At 52.6% G+C, this 20,894-nt stretch overlaps 1 protein-coding gene across 1 annotated transcript; it reads left to right on the top strand.

The window, feature by feature from the left end:
• Positions 1–11,217: 11,217 nt before the first annotated feature.
• On the top strand, positions 11,218–12,012 carry LOC147990263 (uncharacterized). Its single transcript, XM_087537767.1, has one exon. The coding sequence runs from the start codon at positions 11,218–11,220 to the stop codon at positions 12,010–12,012; it is 795 nt and encodes a 264-aa protein (XP_087393893.1).
• The last annotated feature ends 8,882 nt before the right edge of the window (positions 12,013–20,894 follow it).

Below are 20,894 nucleotides of genomic sequence, written 5' to 3'. Positions count from 1 at the left end.
ATTCCAACTAGGAAAGGGGGGAGTCCTACTCCTAGAGGGAGTAGGACTCCTCCTGGCGCGCCTCTCCTGGCCGGCCGGCCCCCCTCCCTTGAACCTTTATATACGGAGGCAGGGGCACCCCCTAGAGACACAAGTTGATCCACGTGATCATATTCTTAGCCGTGTGCGGTGCCCCCTTCCACCATAGTCCTCGATAATATTGTAGCGGTGCTTAGGCGAAGCCCTGCGACGGTAGTACATCAAGATCGTCACCACGCTGTCGTGCTGACGGAACTCTTCCCCGACACTTTGCTGGATCGGAGTCCGGGGATCGTCATCGAGCTGAACGTGTGCTAGAACTCGGAGGTGCCGTAGTTTCGGTGCTTGATCGGTCGGGCCGTGGAGACGTACGACTACATCAACCAAACGCTTCCGTTGTCGATCTACAAGGTTACGTAGATCATACTCTCCCCTCTCGTTGCTATGCACCACCATGATCTTGCGTGTGCGTAGGAAAATTTTGAAATTACTACGTTCCCCAACAATGAGACCATGCAACTCCCGAATACCAGAGGAATACCTTGTGTGCTACTCACAACGTAATTGGGTGATTATAAAGATGCTCTACAGGTATCTCCGAAGGTGTTTGTTGGGTTGGCATAGATCGAGATTACGATTTGTCGCTCCGAGTATCGGAGAGGTATCTCTGGGCCCTCTCGGTAATGCACATCATGGTAAGCCTTGCAAGCAATGTGACTAATGAGTTAGTTACATGATGATGCATTATGGAACTAGTAAAGAGACTTTCCAGTAACAAGATTGAACTAGGTATGAAGATACCGACGATCGAACCTCAGGCAAGTAACATACCGATGACAAAGGGAATGACGTATGTTGTCATTACGGTTTGACCGATAAAGATCTTCGTAGAATATGTGGGAACAAATATGAGCATCCAGGTTCCGCTGTTGGTTATTGACCGGACAGGTGTCTCGGTCATGTCTACATAGTTCTCAAACCCGTAGGGTCCGCACGCTTAACGTTCGATGACGATTTGTATTATGAGTTATGTGTTTTGGTGACCGAAGATTGTTCAGAGTCCCGAATGAGATCACGGACATGAATAGGAGTCTCAAAATGGTCGAGAGGTAAAGATTGATATATTGGATGATAGTATTCGGACACCGAAAGTGTTTCAGAATGTATCGGGTACGTATCATAGTACCGGGGGGTAACCGGAACCCCCCCCCCCCCCGGGGGGGGAGATATGGGCCACATGGGCCATAGGAGGGAGGCAAACTAGCCCACAAGGATGGCACCCCCCCCCCCAAGGGAGGAGTCCGAATTGGACTAGGGGAGGGGGCGCGGCCCCCCTTTCCTTCTCCTCCTCCCTCTCCTTCCCCCTTTCCCCTTCCGGTAAAAGGAAAGGGGGGGTGAATTGGACTAGGAGTCCAAGTGGGACTCCCCCCACTTGGCGCGCCCCTAGGCCGGCCTCCTCCCCTCTCCCTCATTTATATACGGGGGCGGGGGAACCTCTAAGACACATCAATTGTTCTTAGCCGTGTGCGGTGCCCCCCTCCACCGTTTACTCCTCCGGTCATATTGTCGTAGTGCTTAGGCGAAGCCCTGCGCGGATCACTTCACCATCACCATTACCACGCCGTCGTGCTGACGCAACTCTCCCTCAACACTTTGCTGGATCAAGAGTTCGAGGGACATCATTAAGATGAACGTGTGTAGAACTCGGAGGTGTCATACATTCGATACTTGATCGGTTGAATCGAGAAGACGTTCGACCACATCAACCGCGTTAAACTAACGCTTACGCTTTCGGTCTACAAGGGTACGTGGATACACTCTCCCCCTCTCGTTGCTATGCATCTCCTAGACAGGTCTTGCGTGATCGTAGGAGAATTTTTGAAATTGCATGCTACGTTACCCAACAGACATCACGATGGAGATGGGCTTCGATGACTCCGCCCCGACTCCCACGCCTCCTGTGCATGTCGGCTTCACCATGGAGCAGGCACAGGAGCACTTCAATGCCGCCATGGTGGAGGTGCAGGCTGTGGCGGCTCCTTTGTCGGCGTTGCAGTAGGTGCAGGAGGAACAACAGTACAACTTGTTCCTCCTGGAGCAGCACCGACTGACGGAGGGCCCGATCTATGGCGAGCATGTGAGCGAGGAGGCTATGGCGACCATGGCCGTGGCAAACCCAAATTTTGTCATGGAGCAGCGTGTCATCTATGATACCGTCCGCACTCAAGCCGCCGCTCGGCAGGAAGCGGCAGCTGTGGAGGCACAGCTGCAGGCGATCGCAGAGGAGAACACGCTAGATGTGCCTCCTACGTGCCACCGATGAACCATCAGCCGGCCCGATGGGATGACGACTGCGCCAGCGCCACCATTTCCCTCGTGGACCTCGCGTCCACTGGCGACGGACAAGGCGCGGACTCCTCCATGGATGAGTGGCCCACGGGAGGAGGCGGGACCTGGTGTCCCATGTGGGCCGGTCCGTCTCCCGTGTTCTACTCTTCCTCGCCGGAGACCGCACCTTCACTTCATTGGTCTTATCGCCCGTGCTCATGGAGACGTCAAAAGGAGGACGACACGGGCTTGGACGCCGGGCGCCGCCGCTGTAGGATAGGTTTAGGGCTGGCTCTTTTTTTGTTCTAAATGTTTGAAATGTAATTAAATCCACCATGTTTGTATGAAATGAAATCTGTCATGTTTGTATGAAATCCGGGAATGTTTGTATGAATTTCATATGGTTTGTTATAAAAGATTTTGAAATGTATATTGCTAGCGTTGGATGACGGCCTCCCGCATCTGTGTCCGCGGACTGATCCGTCATGTTCGCGGACGCATGTGGGAGGAAATTTACAGGTAACCGTTGGAGGTGCCATAAAGTGATGATTTTTCTCTAATTGTGACACGAAAGTTGTTGTTATATGCCTTTAACTCAAGACTAGAACAATGCCTGTGCGTTGCAACGGGATATAAATCTTCTAGTACATTTGGCTTGTGATTTACCTGTCTATAATAATATGATTGTGTAAATAAATGATCATGAAATTCTGCCCATGAATTACCTTATATTTTGATCAGCAGTTTGGTAAGTAAATTAAAGTGAAACTGGTTTAGAAAGTAAGTAAATTAAGTTAATTTATTATCATACAAGGAAGGTTGGACGAAGAGTGATGGGAAGAAATGTGAAATGGAAACCTTACATTTTTTTAAGTAGTAGAGATAACCTGTTGTATCTTTTAGTTCAACAAATACGGAACCGAGAAATCTCTTTGTGTGGATATATCTTCCCAAATTCGTACTCTTTTCATCTCAAAATAAATGACTCAACTATGTATTAAATTTAGTATAAAATTGAATCATTTTTGAGGGTTGGAGGGAGTATGATTTACTATGGATTTCCGTTTCTATTGATATCGCAAAATCATTTTATTAACGCAAACTTCATGATCCCCAAGTTTTTTATGGTTAATGGAGGGGCCACAGCATTTTCCCTCCCACCCACTTTTCCTCTATGGTTAACTGAAGCAGAGTGGTCCTCAGACAAGATAATAAACATACATGTATATGAAGTCTTCACATTTTGTTTCGTGTTTAAGATGATTTTTCTAGTCTGTGCATAGAGTTTACCCAAGGTTTTTTTTTTTTTGACGCGACAGGTACCTAGAATTTATTGATGTTGATTTCGGCAGCGAAACTTTAACAGTCAAATTTGTCCACGGAAGACTTGCCAGAAACGACTAGTTACAGAATTGGATGCAATTTTCTCCCCCCGTTTTCCTTATGACCCAATTAGCGTTACTCTCCGGGCAATATGAACAGAGGGGCCTCGGGAAAAAATATGGAGAGAGCAAGTTCTTAAGGCTGGTCACAATGAATAAGAATATAAGCTAGTAACTTACATACTTCCCTAGACTATGTTACTACCTCCATAGTGGGTAGGAACATCTATATAATGTCATGCAACGATGTATTTATTAGGTTATAGACTCATTGTTTCTTGGAGTGTGTGATGTTCTGGTAACTTAGCTAGTTACCACAAGTACCTCTCTCTTTATTTTATATGTGCCACATAAGCAAAGTTATATTGAAGTGTGTGATGTTATTCGTAAGTTCCTCCCCATTGTGACCAGCCTAACTACTACTAGTAGCGGTTACAATTAAGTATATCCACATGGATCAAGTGGAACAGTTAATTGGATTATCTTGCCTAACCAACTATTATATATTTTATGAAGTTCGTCAGTACTCCCGAGGGGACTATTAGGTAAGCCAGAGGGGACTATTAAAGCAGCAAGTGCAGGTTGTTTTTCGCGTTTGTCAGTAAGCATACGTGATAGTAACTGCAAATGGCTCATGGTGGACAATCCAAGCCAGATGGATTTCTATGAACAATATCAATCATATTCATCTGCACCCGTGTTGAAGAAAAGAATTCAAAACAAATACTAGAAAACCTAAAAAAAATGCATGGTGGATAATTTAGTGTGTGAGGTTCACTCCAAATTTCAGAATATTTAAACATCTGAGTGGCTCTTGGCAAAAAAAGACAAATTTAGATCTATAAAAAAAGTTTATTGTTCATGTACTGTTCTAACCTAATTTGTCTTTTTTGTTGAGAGCTACTAATATCTTTAAATGATCTGAAGTTTGAAACGCATCTCACGCATCAAATTATCTACCATGCAAAACAAATTTAGATTTTTTTGAATTTTTTATAAATTGTTTTTTTTGACCGAATGCAGATGAGTCTGGTCTTAAAAATGGATATCGTCGTACTTAAGATATGACTTGAACTTTTAGCCTGGGTAGGTTGGAATAATGCTACTTGAAATGTCTTGCGTGTGTGTACGTAGGGAAGGACTTAGCAGCGTGAGACAGACTCTTTCATTGTGGTGTCCTGGATGGTGCCATCGCTATCTCACGATTCACACGAGCGCACAGTAGTCATAAGGAAGCTTTTGCCTCTTGGTGTGCACGATGGTCCATTGCGAAATTTGAAACGAGCGAAACACCAACATTTTCACAAAGGCCACTATGAGGGAACTTCTTATAGGTGGGCTCTCACCCATTGCTGGTTGGTGAGGACAACCGCCACTGATAATCTGGCTAGATACATGTGGCGGACGAGGAAGCATGCCGTCACTGAGAGTGGTTTATTAGTGGCGGGCAGCAAGGTGCACCCGACTATGGCAGTGTGGTTCCAGGTTAGCCGTGGAACATGCAGTAACCCTGGACTTGGAAGCCGGAGTGAAGGATTAACTCATCTATGAAGCCGAAGACTCTGGACTGTGAAGCTATCCCGAGGGGGATATCCAATGACCTAGGCTTGAAGACTAGTTTGGGGGCTACCGATGGTGTCCCGGATTAAGGGGTGCCCATCACGTCGGCCCATCTCTCTTGGGCCGGGCTGAGAACCCACGAGTGGTTGAATGGGTCCTGGCTGGGCTGATACCCATACCGTCATCCAAATGAAGTTCTTCCAAAGACTTGGCGTACACTTCACGGTGTATTCGAAAAATCGACGTGCTTATCACTAGATCGCAACGAACAATTTGTAAACCCTAAATACCCCTGGTGCCTGTATAAGGCTATGGGGTCTAATCTGTAGAGATACACATACAATTTTAGAGCTTAGAACGTCTTCATACGATCTCGAGGTAGATCATCTTATACCTTGTACTCTATCACAATCAATATATAAGAAGCAGGCCGTAGGGTTGTACCTCCTCAAGAGGGCCCGAACCTGGATAAAACATTGTGTCCCTGCTCTTTCTGTTATCATCTAGCTCATATCACCAAGCTTGGGAACCCCTACCCGAGAACTGCCGGTTTTAGCACTGACGCCGGGCAAGATACTCGCGCAAGCCGGGTGCGCACGTTTGGATGGCCAACGGAAACGATGTACCCATTCCGGGGCCGAAGGATGCCGACATGCAGGTCCGGCTGGCCATCGCGCATGGGGCAACGCACGAGAGGGCCATCACGAGGGCGACCAAACCTGCCCAATGACTATGGCCCCGGGCGCACACACGTGGTCCATCCATCATGGACTGCCTAGACGAGTGGCCCAGGCGTGCAGTGTCCGGGAAGTCGGACGGCGTGGAAAGCACACGAGAAGCCCTCGCGGCGCCGACCGGCGTGAGGGACATAACCTGCCTGGTGCCAAAGGATGCTGACAAGCGGGTACAGTTGGGTTGTCGCGCGCAGGGCAACGCGCGAGAGGGACATCGCAGGTGCGACCAAACCCGCGCTATGATGGTGCCTCCGGGCGTGCACCCGCGGTCCACCCGCCATGGACTTCCCAACCAAGTCACCCGGGCGCACGCCGTTTGGGAAGATCGGACGGCGCAGAGAGCCCTTGAGAAGCCCTCATAACACGCTAACCGGAAATGGATGGCTCATAGGCTCTCGTCGCCGTGAAGCCCCCCAGGGAGGCAAGTACCCAAGCATCCTTTATAGGAATAATTATTTATCACATCATTTGACATGATTTTATCACTTTTTCCTGAAGTTCTTTAGTATTTGAATTACTTCCGAAAATGCATCTAGAAGAAAATTGTCAAAAAGGGGCACACGGACGCGATAAAATTTTACAAAGCCTATTGTGTAAGCACAAAATAAGGCTTAAAAATATCACATAATTTGGACTCATCAAGGTTGGACTCTGACATCGGTTTCCGGTCAAACTTTGAGTGTGCCGACAGTCTCGGATCGAGCTGGGAGGGCGGCGAAATCCATCGAGGTGGGGGGTGATGCTGGTAGGAGGGAGCCCAGAAGGAAGAGAGGAGTGGGGACGGTGGTTTGAAGTTGGTCCGGGTGGGGCAGGAGTGTTAGCACATATGTTGTGGACAATCCAAACATGCACCAAACTTCCCCTACTTTTGACACCAAAATAGGTGATTCTAGACAATCAGGAAAATCAGGGGTGGCTTATAGAACCCCCTTGGATTTTTTTCCCGGACGATCCGGTCCCGGCAAGTAGGAGAGGAGTGAGGGATGACGCCCTAGAAGATGCTCTAGAGTTCCTCGAAAGAAAAGAGAAAGATGCTTTATATCTGAGATTTTTATGAAAGCCTAGTAATTTTCTTTGTCTGTATCAACATCTACTCACCAATATTGGTCACCATCTCACATCACATATAAATTATAAACAAAACTAACAATATCAAGAATTCTAGATAAAAGTTTAGGTGACTAGAGTGCACATGAACGGCTTCAGGCTGCCACACACATATACTCCTGAGCTTCACGATTACTAAAACAGTAATAACTACCCAATATATATACTAGCTTGGGTGCTGGCGTGACCATTGCTCATGCTGGGGCAAAGTTTTGAAACTTGCGAGCCATTAGAGGCAACTCGGGGCGACGCGGGCGGCGACTCCGTTCCCCCCGGCGATGCTGCCGCGGCGTCGGCGTGGGTGCTGGTCCGGCGGGGTCCCTGTGGCGCCCCGGCGCTCCCCGCCCCGGCGTGCCCCCCTGGGGCTGGCCGTGTTGGTGGCGGCGGCCGTTTCTGGGCGTTGGCGGAGGATTCGTCCGATGAGGAGGATGGGTTATCCTCACCGCGGCTGGTCCCCCCCCCCGGCAGGGGCGACGGTGGGTGATTTCGTGCTGGCAGTGGCTCAAGACGGAGCTGGTCGGGGTGACCAGCGACGCCGTTTCGCGCCGGGTGGTGGAGGCGCGCGGTCGACGGCGGTGCGCTGCTGGCGGCCAGAGGCGCCTGCGGCTGAGGCCGCGCGGGGGGTTCCCCGGCGGTCTCCCCGGCGTTTTAGGTCCGCGGTGGCCCTGGTGTCGCCTGAGGAGTGGCCTGCCCTCCCTGTCCCCCCCTCATCGGCGTCGTTGGCGGCGGCGGCGGCGCGGGTAGCGGAGGTGGCGGATGCGCTAGGGTTGGCGCCGCCCGCCCTGCCCTTGGGCCTGCTGGGGGCCGCTAGGCCTGGGGCGGCCCAGCCCTGTCCAATGACCATCGGGCCTTCTGGTGGGGGGCCCAGGTCGTCTGTGGGGGAGCTTTCGGGCCCTGGTGAGGGACCTGGCCCCGTCAGCCCACGTGAGCGGCCTGCCCCAGGGGGGGCCCGTTGGCCCGCCTGCCAGCGCTTTATATGGCTGCGCAGGGGCCGCCGCGACCCCTCGCTAGGGTTTCCGGCTCGTTCCAGTGAGGTGCGGCGCCATCGTCTCCCCATCAGATCTCTCGTTCCCCTCCCCCCTCCTCCACCTCTCTCCCTGTCCTTTGCCGAGGTGACGGCCATGGGTGACCGGCGCGCGGACAAGCCCCCGATGGAGCCCCCGCTCTCCGAGGAGGAATGGCGGCACGAGAAGGCCCTTCAGACGCAGGCGAAGCGTGGCCTGCGGGCCAAGGCGGCAGGGCGAGCGGACGGTGGCGGTGGTTTCGAGCATGGTCAAGACGGCGGTGCTGGTCGGGGCTACGGTGGCTATCAGGGCCACGACTCAGGATCTGGTTTCCACGGGCGCGAGGGGGATTGGGGTCCTCCTCCCCCCTGGTGGGGCCAGCAAGAGATGAAGAAGAAGCGTAAGCATGGCGGGCGTCGCCGCGAGCTGGAGCGCAAACAAGAGCACCCCCTGTGCGGCGGAGGTCATGGGGACCCGCTGGCAAAAAAGCCCCGGGCTTCGGCTACACCGCTCGCAGTGGTCGCGCCCGATGCGCCACGGGGCTCGGCGGACGCCCCCATTCCAGTAGAAGAGGAGGGCGGTGAGTGCTTCAAATGCGGCCGGACCGGCCACTTTCACGCCAAATGCACCTTCCCCCCCCCCCTTTGTGTGGTCTGCAAGCAGGAGGGTCATGCCTCGGCGTACTGCCCTTCACGGGGCAAGCAGCCACACCTACAGATCATGGGCAGTGCCATTCCGGGCGAAGGTTTCTTCTGCATGGAGTTCGAAGAAGAGGAGTTGGAGGAGGGCGATGCCCTTAAAACAGCCAATGGGGCCATACTGTCAGCAGAGCCGGGGAGGCTTTCGCTACGTACGCTCACGCAGGAGCTGATGCACATGGTGGCTAGTGACTGGGACTGGCAGATTGCGCAGGTTGGTGACAATGACTTTGCAGTGAGCTTCCCCTCAGCAGATCTACTGCATATGGCCAAGACAAGTGGCAAGCTTTTCCTCTCCATCAATGACATTACGGTGCTGGTTCGTGACTCGATCCATGAGACGATTGTGCCTCTCTCCATGCCAGAGGTGTGGCTTCGCCTTCATGGCATCCCCAAGAAGCACCGTCGGGTCGATCGTTTGATGGAGGGGCTCAAGATTCTGGGCAGACCTATCGTGGTGGATGAGCTGTCCCTCATCCGGGTGGGACCGGTGAGGATGAAATTTGGGTGCAGAGCCCCTGACAAGATGAATGGTTTTGTGCAAGTTTGGTTTAATCAAGAGGGCTATGACATTCGGGTCGAGGTGGAGCGACTCCCAAAGCGTCCTGGAGACAGGCCGGCGGCGCCTGGCCCTAACATTCCTCCCTCTCACCCGGGTGACAAGAGTGCTGGACCGTCTGGTCCGGGGACCGGAGGGCCAGCGGGGCTGCAGCAGCAAGACCCAGGGACCCAGGGCGGGCACATCTCTAGGAACGGGGACCGCGCTATGGATGTGGACATGGCTGGGCGCGAAGATGAACTTGAGGATAGCATGCCGGACACGTCAATTGACACGGAGACCTGGAACCAATTGGATATCAAAGAACTCACGCTCGACGAGGGGAAGGAGAACGCGGAGCCTGGGGCGCTGGCGATCTCGGATACTGCTGGGAGCAGCCCGCCCCCGTCCCGCGCACTGGTGGGGGCTTTCAATAAGGTGGGCTCGGCGGCGCCTCCTGTGGCGGTCGCCCCATCCTCCCCCAGTCTGCTCGGCTCGGACTCGGGCGTGGTGCTCAACGAACACTCCATCCGCACCCCGGTATCGAGCCGCCGCAGTTCGGGGGGCTCTGGGCGCGCCCCCAAGAAGACGGCTGGAAGGAAGCCTCCTGTCAAGCAAGCCGCCTTGGCGCTTCCTTCGCCGGTGGCGCCGGCGTGCGTGGACCTTCAGGCTGCTCTGGGCTCCGCGGGCGCGGCATCCAAGGCACGGCGCTCTCGGGCATCCCGGGCCCCCAGCGGGCTCCCAGTGCCCGGGCCAAGGCGGCGCTGGGTGAATTGTCTTCCTTGGAGAGTGCTCAGCTACGCCTGGCAGACAAGAACTTGGAGATTTCAGGTAACCCACCCCCTCCTTTAAGATTCTGAACGTGTTTTCTGATCCGCAACTAGTTTCTATCCTAGACGACAGCGGTTTCGATTTAGGTTCGGATCGTGGCGAGCTTGTGTCCCTTATACGTGCTCGCGAGGAGGCCCAAGCGGCTTTGGCAGAGGCCGCTGATGTGGCCAAGGCCAGGGAGGCCGAATCCACGGCGTTGGCGGTCTCTGCTAACCCAGTGGCTTTGGGTAACCCTGCCACGCTAGTCCTGTCTGAGGGGGCTGCCGCAACCAGGGAGGTTGCCACAGCTCCGTCGACTAGCCGCGCCCAGGCTAAGAAGCAAGTGGCTAAACCGGTGACCTCCAAAGGGGTTCGCCTTCGCAACCGTATCATCTGATGCGCTACATCTTTTGGAATATTAGAGGTTGCGGGCACTCGGGTCGTCGCACGCAACTTAGGGAGTATATCGCGCGCGAGAGGATTGATGTTGTCGCTCTTCAAGAAACGATCAAAGCGGATTTTTCGTACCGCAATCTGGCGGCCTATGATTCTCTCCACCGCTTCATGTGGGGTTGGGTCCCTTCAGCAGGCCATTCGGGCGGCCTTCTTCTGGGTTGTAATTCTGATGTTTGTGATGTTGTAACCTGGGATGTGGGTGCGTTCTTCATTTCAGTCACCATTAAACATAGAGTCTCTCTCGCATCCTGGGCGATCGTTTGTGTTTACGGGCCAACCGATCACTCTCGCGCGGCTGATTTCTTAGGTGAAATCCAAGTCTTGGTCGGGGCCAAGCAAGCCGCTAACATCCCCATTGTCCTTGGGGGCGATTTTAACCTTATCCGATCAGTTGCGGACAAGAATAACCGCAACATCGACTGGCCTAGGGTTTCCCTTTTTAACAATGCCATTGCGGCTTGCGCTCTTCGGGAAATTGCTAGGACAGGGGCTAGATACACGTGGACTAACAAACAACTCAACCCGGTTCGGAGCGTCCTGGACCGTGTTTTCGCTACGTCTGATTTTGAGATGATCTTCCCCATGTGCACGCTGGTTGCTGAAACACGCATTGGTTCAGATCATGCTCCTCTGATCCTGGCATCTGGGGAGGATAGGATCAAGCGTAGCTCACGCTTCTACTTTGAAACAGGGTGGTTCGAGGTAGAGGGTTTCATGCCTATGCTCCTTGCGCGCTGGGAACAAGCTAGAGCCGCGGCTGGGCGCTCCAGAGGTCCTCTGGACACTTGGGTGAATGCGGCCGGGTCCCTGCGTGGTTTCCTGCGAGGGTGGGGGGCAAACCATGGCAGTGATGCTAAACGAGCTAGGGAAGCTCTTGTCGAGGAAATCAAGGCACTTGACACCCAGGCCGACTCGCATTCCTTCTCGGAAGCGGAGTGGGCTAACCGTTACGCCCTTGAAAATCGAGTGCTTGCCATCCTCAGGGAAGAGGAGGAATATTGGCGCCGGAGGGGTGGCGTCAAGTGGATTACCAAAGGGGATGCTAACACGGGCTATTTCCATGCCTTTGCCAACGGCCGCAAGAGGAAATGTTCGATTCTGAGATTGCAATCGAACCAAGGGCTACTAGTCAGCCAAGCCGAAATCTCGCGGCACGTCTATGACTTCTTCCTTAACCTGTTGGGAACAGCGGAAGAAAAGCCACTGCGCCTCCGTGCAGACTTCTGGGGGGAAGAATCTTGTGTGTTGCAAGCCGAGAACGATGGCCTGGCCCTATCCTTCTCCACGGGGGAGATCGATGAGGTGCTTGGCTCGATGAAGACCGATACCGCGCCAGGGCCGGACGGCTGGCCGGTGTCTTTCTTCCGGCGGTTCTAGCCGGCGCTCAAGGACATTTTCTATGATATTATCAATGGGTTTGCGCTAGGCACAATAGACATCTCTCGCCTCAATTTTGGTGTCATTAGCCTCATCCCTAAAGTCAAGGGGGCGGACTCGATCAAGCAATACCGCCCCATCACCCTTATTAACATGCCTTTCAAATTATGCTCCAAAGCCTACTCTACGAGACTTGCCCCGGTTGCACAACGTGTGATCGACCGTTGCCAGTCGGGTTTCCTCAAAGGCCGTAACATCCTAGAAGGTCCGGTAGTTTTGCAAGAGATCGTGCACGAGCTTAAGCGCACACGACAGCCGGCCGTGCTCTTCAAGCTCGACTTCGAGAAAGCCTACGACCGAGTGAACTGGGAGTTCATTCGTGAGGTGCTGACCCGGAAGGGATTCGATTCGGGTTTCATTCATCGCATTATGCAACTGGTCGCGGGGGGCCAGACTGCGATTGCAATCAAGGGAGAAGTGGGGAACTTCTTCCGCAACAAACGCGGTCTCAGACAAGGAGACCCCTCCTCGCCTTTGATTTTCAACTTTGTTGCCGACGCTCTCTCGGCCATGGTGAACAAGACCAAGATCGCAGGCTATATCCGAGGTGTGGTGCCTCACCTGTGCCCTGGAGGGATCACCCACTTACAATATGCGGACGACACCCTACTGCTCTTCGAGCCCGATGACCATAGCATAGCCTCGATTAAGCTCATCCTCCTCGCTTTCGAGATCATTTCTGGCTTGAAGATTAATTTTCTGAAGAGCGAGGTGATTGCCATTGGGATGGACAATCCCAGCGCCTCCCGCATTGCTAACCTACTTAATTGCAAACTAGGGAGTTTCCCAATTAAGTACCTAGGACTTCCCATTTCGGACAAACACATTTCGATTCTCGAATGGGAACCACTATATGGCAAAGTGGCGAATCGGGTCAGCCCCTGGCGCGGCAGATTCCTTTCATCTGCGGCTAGGTTGATTCTGACGAATTCTAGTCTGTCCTCCCTGCCCTTGTTTACCATGGGCATGTTCCTGCTGGCTGACGGAGTTCACACCAAGCTCGACGCCCCTAGATCTAAGTTCTTTTGGGAAGGTCTGGGACAAAAAAGAAATACCACCTGATCAAGTGGGCGGCGCTTTGCCGCCCCAAGAAATTCGGTGGCCTTGGGATCCTCAACTCCAAACTCATGAATGTAGCTCTCCTTGTCAAGTGGATATGGAAAATCTCCCAGAACGAACAAGGGCTTTGGGCTGATATTCTTCGCGCCAAATACTTCCCCGATGGGAACTTTCTCACCTCAAAGGCGAAGGGATCGCCTTTCTGGAATGGGATTCAGGCGGTTAAGCCGGCCTTCATGCTTGGGGCCAAGTTCTGCGTTAAGAATGGGAAATCCACGAGACTCTGGCTCGACCACTGGCTAGGGGCGGAGCCTTTATGGCGAAGCCACTTTGACATCTACCAACTAGTGACGGACGTTGATATCCTGGTGGCTGACGCGCTTAGAACTAACCCTCCTGCCATAGCTTTCAAAAGACCTCTCCTCGCCCATGAACGGTCAAGTTGGGATGGGCTCCTAACTGCCTTGCAAGGGGTCTCTCTCTGCCCTGAGGCTGACTCGGTCTCCTGGTCCCTCTCGAGATCCGGCAAGTTCACGGTACAATCGCTTTACAACAAGCTGACTGAGGGACCGACCCTCGACATAGCTAGGGGGCTATGGAAAGCGTCTATTCCTCTAAAGATCAAAGTGTTCCTTTGGCAATTATTCCGTGACCGCCTACCTTCGTCTAACAACATTGCCATTCGACACGGCCCTTCGGATGGGTCATATGCGCTATGTGGAGCGCACGAAGATGCGAACCACATCTTCTTTCAATGTGACCTAGCACGGTTTGCTTGGAGTGCCGTCCGTGAGGCTTTTGCGCAAAACTGGAATCCCCAAACGGCTGCGGACCTACGTGGGATACTTCTCGCTCATAGAGGTAGCTTCCGGCGCGTGCTGTGGCGATGCGTAGGGGCGCTGTGCTGGTCATTGTGGACCACCCGTAATAAGATGACTATCGAACACAAGTTCCCTGCTCACCCTGCTGATATTATTTTCAAATGCCACTTGTTTCTCCAGACATGGACACCGTTGGGGAAACGGCGTGATGCAGACCGGATGATGGAGGCCATGGAGCGGATTCGCATGATTCATATTGAAGCCCGACGCTAAGTCCCCGCTCGTGGCGCTTTTGAACTGGCCGCCTCGTCCCTTTAATTGCCATCTTTCTTATCAGGCTGAGGCCGGTTGCATGTTCCGTACTTTGAGCATTTGACCCCCTTTTTATTTCATTCGAACTCTCTGTTCCTTTGTTGGATGCTGCCTATGGTGGGCTTTATTAATTTAAAGCCGAACGCATCGTGCGTCTTCGTTCTAAAAAAAATATATACTAGCTTGCTGTGCCGATAAGTCTTTGTTAGCTAGCACGAGGATCACGCTGCCTGCTGCAAAGGTCGAACCGTCTGCATCAGAGGTACGTTCGTGCACATGCATCTTTGGCGAGAGAGCGTCAAGATGCGGTAGAGGCCCCTGTCACTCGATCGTCGCCGGTGGACCAGCTCGCACGCCATGCATGCACAGGAGTATTGGTCAAGATTATCGTCGCCGATCAATGGATCTCCGTCGCGTTTCGTAGCGGTAGGAATAATGGGTAATACATCGGTATCCATAGTTGATTGGCACGGAATAAAATAGGATAATAAAGGCATCTCCAACCCCAAGTCACAAACCGCGCGTATACATCTAGACTAAGCAGTTTGGATGAGTTTTGTCATCCAACACGGTCATGTATTTGTCCGTTGAGCGGTCCGGACGACGTTTTGCCACCAAACTGGAACCAAATGTGTGGGGTTTTGCTGGAGTCGGGATAGCAGACACGTAGGATTTCGACACCCCCGACTCACCCAAAATGCAGGTGGAGCCCGTGCTTTTGTAGCTGCCCACCCTATTTCCGCGGCAAAATCCTCAAACTCTTCTTCCATCCCGACGCTCTCCACCTAACTCCCGCCCTTTTCTGTCACTCTCTTCTTCCCTCCCGCCGCAACCACATGGAACTGGAGGAGAGCCTGCCGGAGATGGATGACGTGGTGGAGCTGCTGCAGGATTCGACTATCGCACTCGCTCGAAAGATCAACTCTAGGACGCGGCAAAAGCTATGCGTCAAAGCGAACGCCGCAAAGGAGGAGACCATCAAGAAGCGGGTTGCCGGCGGATGTGGTGGTCGCGAATGAGGTGGAGGTATTGGCCGCAGTGAACAGATGGTGTCGCCCACCGTACTGGCCGGAGCATTACAAGGCTCAGTACTTCTACGTCGCAAAGCAGCTGGGTAGGCAGTTCCCAACAGCCGCCACCGTGCCGTTCATCGTTGACGTCAATGCAGCTCGGTTGCTCTTCTCGGAGTGTTCTTCGCCGCAGGTTGTCCGGGCACGGACGACGGGCGGGGAACAGATGGGTGCTCGCAGCCTCGCACGTTGTTCGCATGTATGCCTAAAGCGGGGGAGCCGACCTATGACAGGGACCGGGGGATGATGAACATCATTCACGACGAAGGAGGAGGTACCTATGAGGACGGGCGAGTGGAAGACTCGGGATTCCACCCAGTCCAACAACTACACCAAGACCGGAACGGGGCATGGGTACACCCAACCCGGCACGCCGCAGACCAACACCCAGACGGGCACACAACAACCAGATTTGACTGCCAGACAACAGCAGGAGGAGGAAGACGAGGGAGGACAATGATCCTGATGATCTTGCTGGCGATCTAAAGACAAGGGGTGGAGGAGAAAGCTTCAACGTGCGATAGGACGAGTTGTTGTGCGATGCATGGTTGGCCACTAGCGTCAATCCGATCCACGACACGGAGCAAAAAGGGCACAACCTTTTGGGACAAGATTCACGTATGGTTCCATGAACACAAGCATTTCGCGCCCTACTCCGACGTGGTCATCCGCAACAGTGAAGAAAAGTCCCTAACCATCGATGGTACACCATCCAAGAGGCTGTCTCGAAGTATTGCGACCACTTGAAACATCTCATCGCACGATGGCCTAGTGGCTAGAGGTGCGCAAATCCATGAGCAAGTAAGTTCATTTGGCTGGATGTGCATGCTTTTGTTGATCACTAGCCGGATATGCATGGTATTGTAGACGGACATGCATAGTTTTGTAGACGGATATGCATACTTTTGTTGATCACTAGCCGGATATACATAGTTTCATAGTCGGATATGCAAATTATTGTTGGTCACTAGCCGGATATGTATGCATAGGTCTTGACAATGTGTTATTTTGTAGCCATCTCGGGCGTGGACGGTGTTCAAGAAGTTGGAGAAGAAAAACTTCATCGTCATGCATTGTTGGTTGAAGTTGAATGAGCAACCGAAGTGGAACCTATTTATAGCCAAGACCGTCGCCCAAGTCACGGAGAAAGAAACCAGGAACCCAACTGGCCCAACAAAAGAACTGCCCAAGAAGATTAGAAGAGTGTTCCGGGGAAAGAAGTCGGAGGAGGAGAGGGTGAAGCAACAAGGTGCGACTGCCAATTTGATGGAGAAGATCGATGACATCTTGTCGAAAAAGGAGGAGGCATACGTCAAGTGGTCCAACATCAAGTGGGGGGAAAAGGGGGAGAGGCTCAAACTGTTGATGAAGGCGACCGAGAAGAAGCTGGCGCTCGAAGAGAAGATGGCCTTAATCGAAGAGAAGAAAGTTATGCTCGATGAGACGAAGGCCATGCTCAATGAAAAGAAGGTGAAGATCGTAGCCAGTGCGGAGGACACCAAGTTGTTGTCCTTGAAGGTGGAGTCTTTCGATGCCGACGCAAGAATGATCGTGTAAGTCGTCCGCTCCAAGATGTTGCAGCGGCAACAAGAGGAGTTGGAGGTTGCGGACAAGGAGAAGGTGGAGGCGGCAGAGATGGAGGCTGCATACGCGGCATCGACGACATCTTGAGCGTGGAGGAGGGTGGAATTGCCGGTCTGGGAGGCAAAAAATCTCAAAAAAATTACACGGACTGTCGGGCGGATATTCTTTTGTCATCAGGCATGTAAAAATTTAAGCATACTTGCCTCTTTTTGAATGTGATCTGTCACTGATGTGATCCGGCATGGATCGAATTTTTATTTGAATTTTAAATTGCCTTTTACTGGCGGACATATATAGACACATATAGGATACAATTGGATGTCCGTCTCCAGCATCAGTGTTCGCGGATAGATGCCGGAGCAAATTTCTGGAGCATTGAAGATACTCTAAGATAGCATCTTGAGTTGATGGTTGACAAGTGGAATATATGGATCAAGATTTGCCATTTAAAATAAAGTAAGCTACACAAGACGCGCCCACTGATAACACAGAGATTCCCCTTGAAGCACGTAAACTTAGTTTATATAACATAAACAGATCGTGCACGTACAGATCGTCGATCGGGTGCAGTGCAGCACTGCATTGCTGCATGATATTGGTCAGCATGCATGTGCTCCAGGCCACTAGACTGCGCCGAACAGCACTCGCTGCAGGCACTCATTGAAGAGGACGAAAGAGAGCCATCCATGAGCAGCTTGCCAATCGGATATCATCCATGATCTCATGCACACTATCCTGTCCTGCGCCGATCATGCAGATATCTTTGCTGCTACGTGTACCGTATGCGCGCGCCAACTTGCTTCTGTATACGTGTACGATCTAGCTGGATCAGCTAACACTTTTTTTTTTTGAGGAACCGACAAGAGTACTGCCTTTTTCTTTATAGAAGAGATGGCGAAAGGACGCAATTTACAGAGGAGCGAGCGTTTTTTAGGGAACGTCGTAGAAACCACAAAAGACCAATCAACCTAGAATCTAGATTAACCAATGCCGGTGGTTGGCAGGTTGCCGGCAAACGCCAGGTCGCGTTGATTGATTGCGTCTAGGGCTAAAGCCGCCACCTCGCGATGCGTCAGCCTTTGTCCAGTGAAAACTCGTCTGTTTCGCTCCTTCCAAACGGACCATATCGTGTAGATGATTCTTCCACTGCGTCTCTTGCACACTTGCTTGGACTGGGAATTCAGAGTCTTGTCCCACCAGTCAAACACATTTCCTGGCTCCGGGAGGAAGCCTGAGATTGGAACGCCTTCGTTAGTCCAGGAGTTCACCTGGTTCCAAACCGCGACCGTGAAGGGACAGTCTTTGCATAGGTGAGTTGCTGTTTCTGGCTGCTGAAGACAGAGCATGCATCTGGGATCGTGAGGCCATCCCCTCACGGCCAGCATATCCATAGTGAGAATTCTTCCATGCAGTGCTAGCCATGCGAAGAACTTACACTTGGGCTCAGCGTTTGCGGACCAGACCTTGGTCGTGTCAAAACGTGAGTAGGAGCCGAAGAACTGCGCGCCGTAGGCAGAGGCGGCCGAGTAAGTCCGCGAGGTGGTTAAGTTCCAGCGAATGGTGTCTTCTTGGTCAGGGAGGAGGGTGATCTGACTAATGTGGTTCGAGAGAGACACGAATTCACCTAGCTGCTGAATGGTCTGCAGTCTGGCCACCGCCCTAATCCAGTTCTCGTTCATGAGCTCGCTGTGCACCGATCTGTTTTTTCTTGAGGCAATCTTGTAGAGCTCTGGAGCTAGGAGCTTGAGCGGACCTTCACCAGTCCAATTGTCATGCCAGAACAAAGTCTTCTGCCCGTTGCCCAGCGTAATAGAGGTACATGCGCAGAAGAGGCTCATGTCTGATTGGTCACATGGCAGCTCTGATCCCACCCATGGCCTTTCTGGGTCAGTCCATTGCAACCACGGCCACCGTAGGCGCAGGGCACAGCTAAATCTCTGCAGGTCCATGATCCCTAGGCCGCCCAAATGCCTTGGGTGGCAGACTGTCTTCCAGTTAACAAGGGAGTGGCCTCCCGAGGTCTGAGTTTGGTCTTCTTTTTGCCAGATGAAGGCCCGAATGATTTTGTCGATCTTTCTAAGAGTCCCCTTCGACAAGTTGAGAGCTGTGATGTGGAAGGTGGCCATGGCCATGAGGACCGACTGAGCGAGTGCCACCCTTCCAGGCTTGTTGAGAAGCTTTCCTTTCCATCCTGGTAGTCTACCTACAAACCTATCGATGAAGGGTTGCAGATCAACACCTTTAAGACGACGAAAATGTAGGGGGAGCCCCAAATAGCGTCCCGGGAAGGTGGCAATCTTGGCAGGGAAAACCGATAGCACATCCTGGAGGTCAATGCCGGCACATCTTATCGGGAAGACCTCGGTCTTGCTCAGGTTTGTGATCAGTCCGCTTGCCTCCCCAAAGGTCTTTAGGATTGCCGAAATCGCGTGAAGTGTTGGGGATCGTAGCAGAAAACAAAAAAATTTCCTACGTTTCACCAAGATCAATCTATGGAGTCAACTAGCAACAAGAGGAGAGTGCATCTACATACCCTTGTAGATCGCGAGCGGAAGCGTTCAAGAGAACGGGGATAATGGAGTCGTACTCGCCCTGATCCAAATCACCGATGACCAAGCGCCGAACGGACGGCACCTCCGCGTTCAACACACGTATGGAGCAGATGACGTCTCCTCCTTCTTGATCCAGCAAGGGGAAAGGAGAGGTTGATGAAGATCTAGCAGCACGACGGCGTGGTGGTGGATGCAGCAGTGAACGCGGCAGGGCTTCGCCGAGCTTCTGCGAGAGGGAGAGGTGTAGCAGGGGAGAGGGAGGCGCCAAGACTTGAGGTGCGGCTGCCCTCCCTCCTTCTCCCCTTTATATAGGCCCCCTAGGGGGTGCGCCGGCCCTAGGAGATGGGATCTCCTAGGGGGGCGGCGGCCAAGGGGGTATAGTACCCCCAAGGCAAGTGGAGGCGCCCCCTCCCCTAGGGTTCCCAACCCTAGGCGCATGGGGGGTCCAAGGGGGGGCGCACCAGCCCACTATGGGCTGGCTCCCCTCCCCACTTCAGCCCATGGGGCCCTCCGGGATGGGTGGCCCCACCCGATGGACCCCCGGGACCCATCCGGTGGTCCCGGTACAATACCGGTGACCCCGAAACTTTCCCGATGGCCGAAACTACACTTCCTATATATAATTCTTCACCTCCGGACAATTCCGGAACTCCTCATGACGTCCAGGATCTCATCCGGGACTCCGAACAACTTACAGATTACTGCATACTCATATCTATACAACCCTAGCGTCACCGAACCTTAAGTGTGTAGACCCTATGGGTTCGGGAGACAAGCAGACATGACCGAGACGACTCTCTGGTCAATAACCAACAGCGGGATCTGGATACCCATGTTGGCTCCCACATGCTCCTCGATGATCTCATCGGATGAACCACGATGTCGAGGACCTAATCAATCCCGTACTCAATTCCCTTTGTCAATCGGTACGTTACTTGCCCGAGACTCGATCGTCGGTATCCCAATACCTTGTTCAGTCTCATTACCGGCAAGTCACTTTACTCGTACCGTAATGCATGATCCCGTGATCAACCACTTGATCACATTGAGCTCATTATGATGATGCATTACCGAGTGGGCCCAGAGATACCTCTCCGTCATACGGAGTGACAAATCCCAGTCTCGATTCGTGCCAACCCAACAGACACTTTCGGAGATACCTGTAATGTACCTTTATAGTCACCCAGTTATGTTGTGACGTTTGGCACACCCAAGGCACTCCTACGGAATCCGGGAGTTGCACAATCTCATGGTCTAAGGAAATGATACTTGACATCCAGAAAAGCTACAGCAAACGAACTACATGATCTTTGTGCTATGCTTAGGTTTGGGTCTTGTCCATCACATCATTCTCCTAATGATGTGATCCCGTTATCAATGACATCCCCATGTCCATAGCCAGGAAACCATGACTATCCGTTGAT

The sequence above is a fragment of the Triticum urartu genome, chromosome 1A (genome assembly GCF_056163025.1).
Source record: "Triticum urartu cultivar PI428250 chromosome 1A, HENAU_Tu73, whole genome shotgun sequence".
In the NCBI taxonomy this organism is placed as follows: Eukaryota; Viridiplantae; Streptophyta; class Magnoliopsida; order Poales; family Poaceae; genus Triticum; species Triticum urartu.
Note: the sequence above shows the minus strand (reverse complement) of the source record. Positions and strands in the feature narration are given on the sequence as shown.

Coding starts and splice junctions, on each gene's coding strand:
- LOC147990263 (XM_087537767.1), top strand. CDS start 11,218: ATGTGCACGCTGGTTGCTGAAACACGCATTGGTTCAGATCATGCTCCT.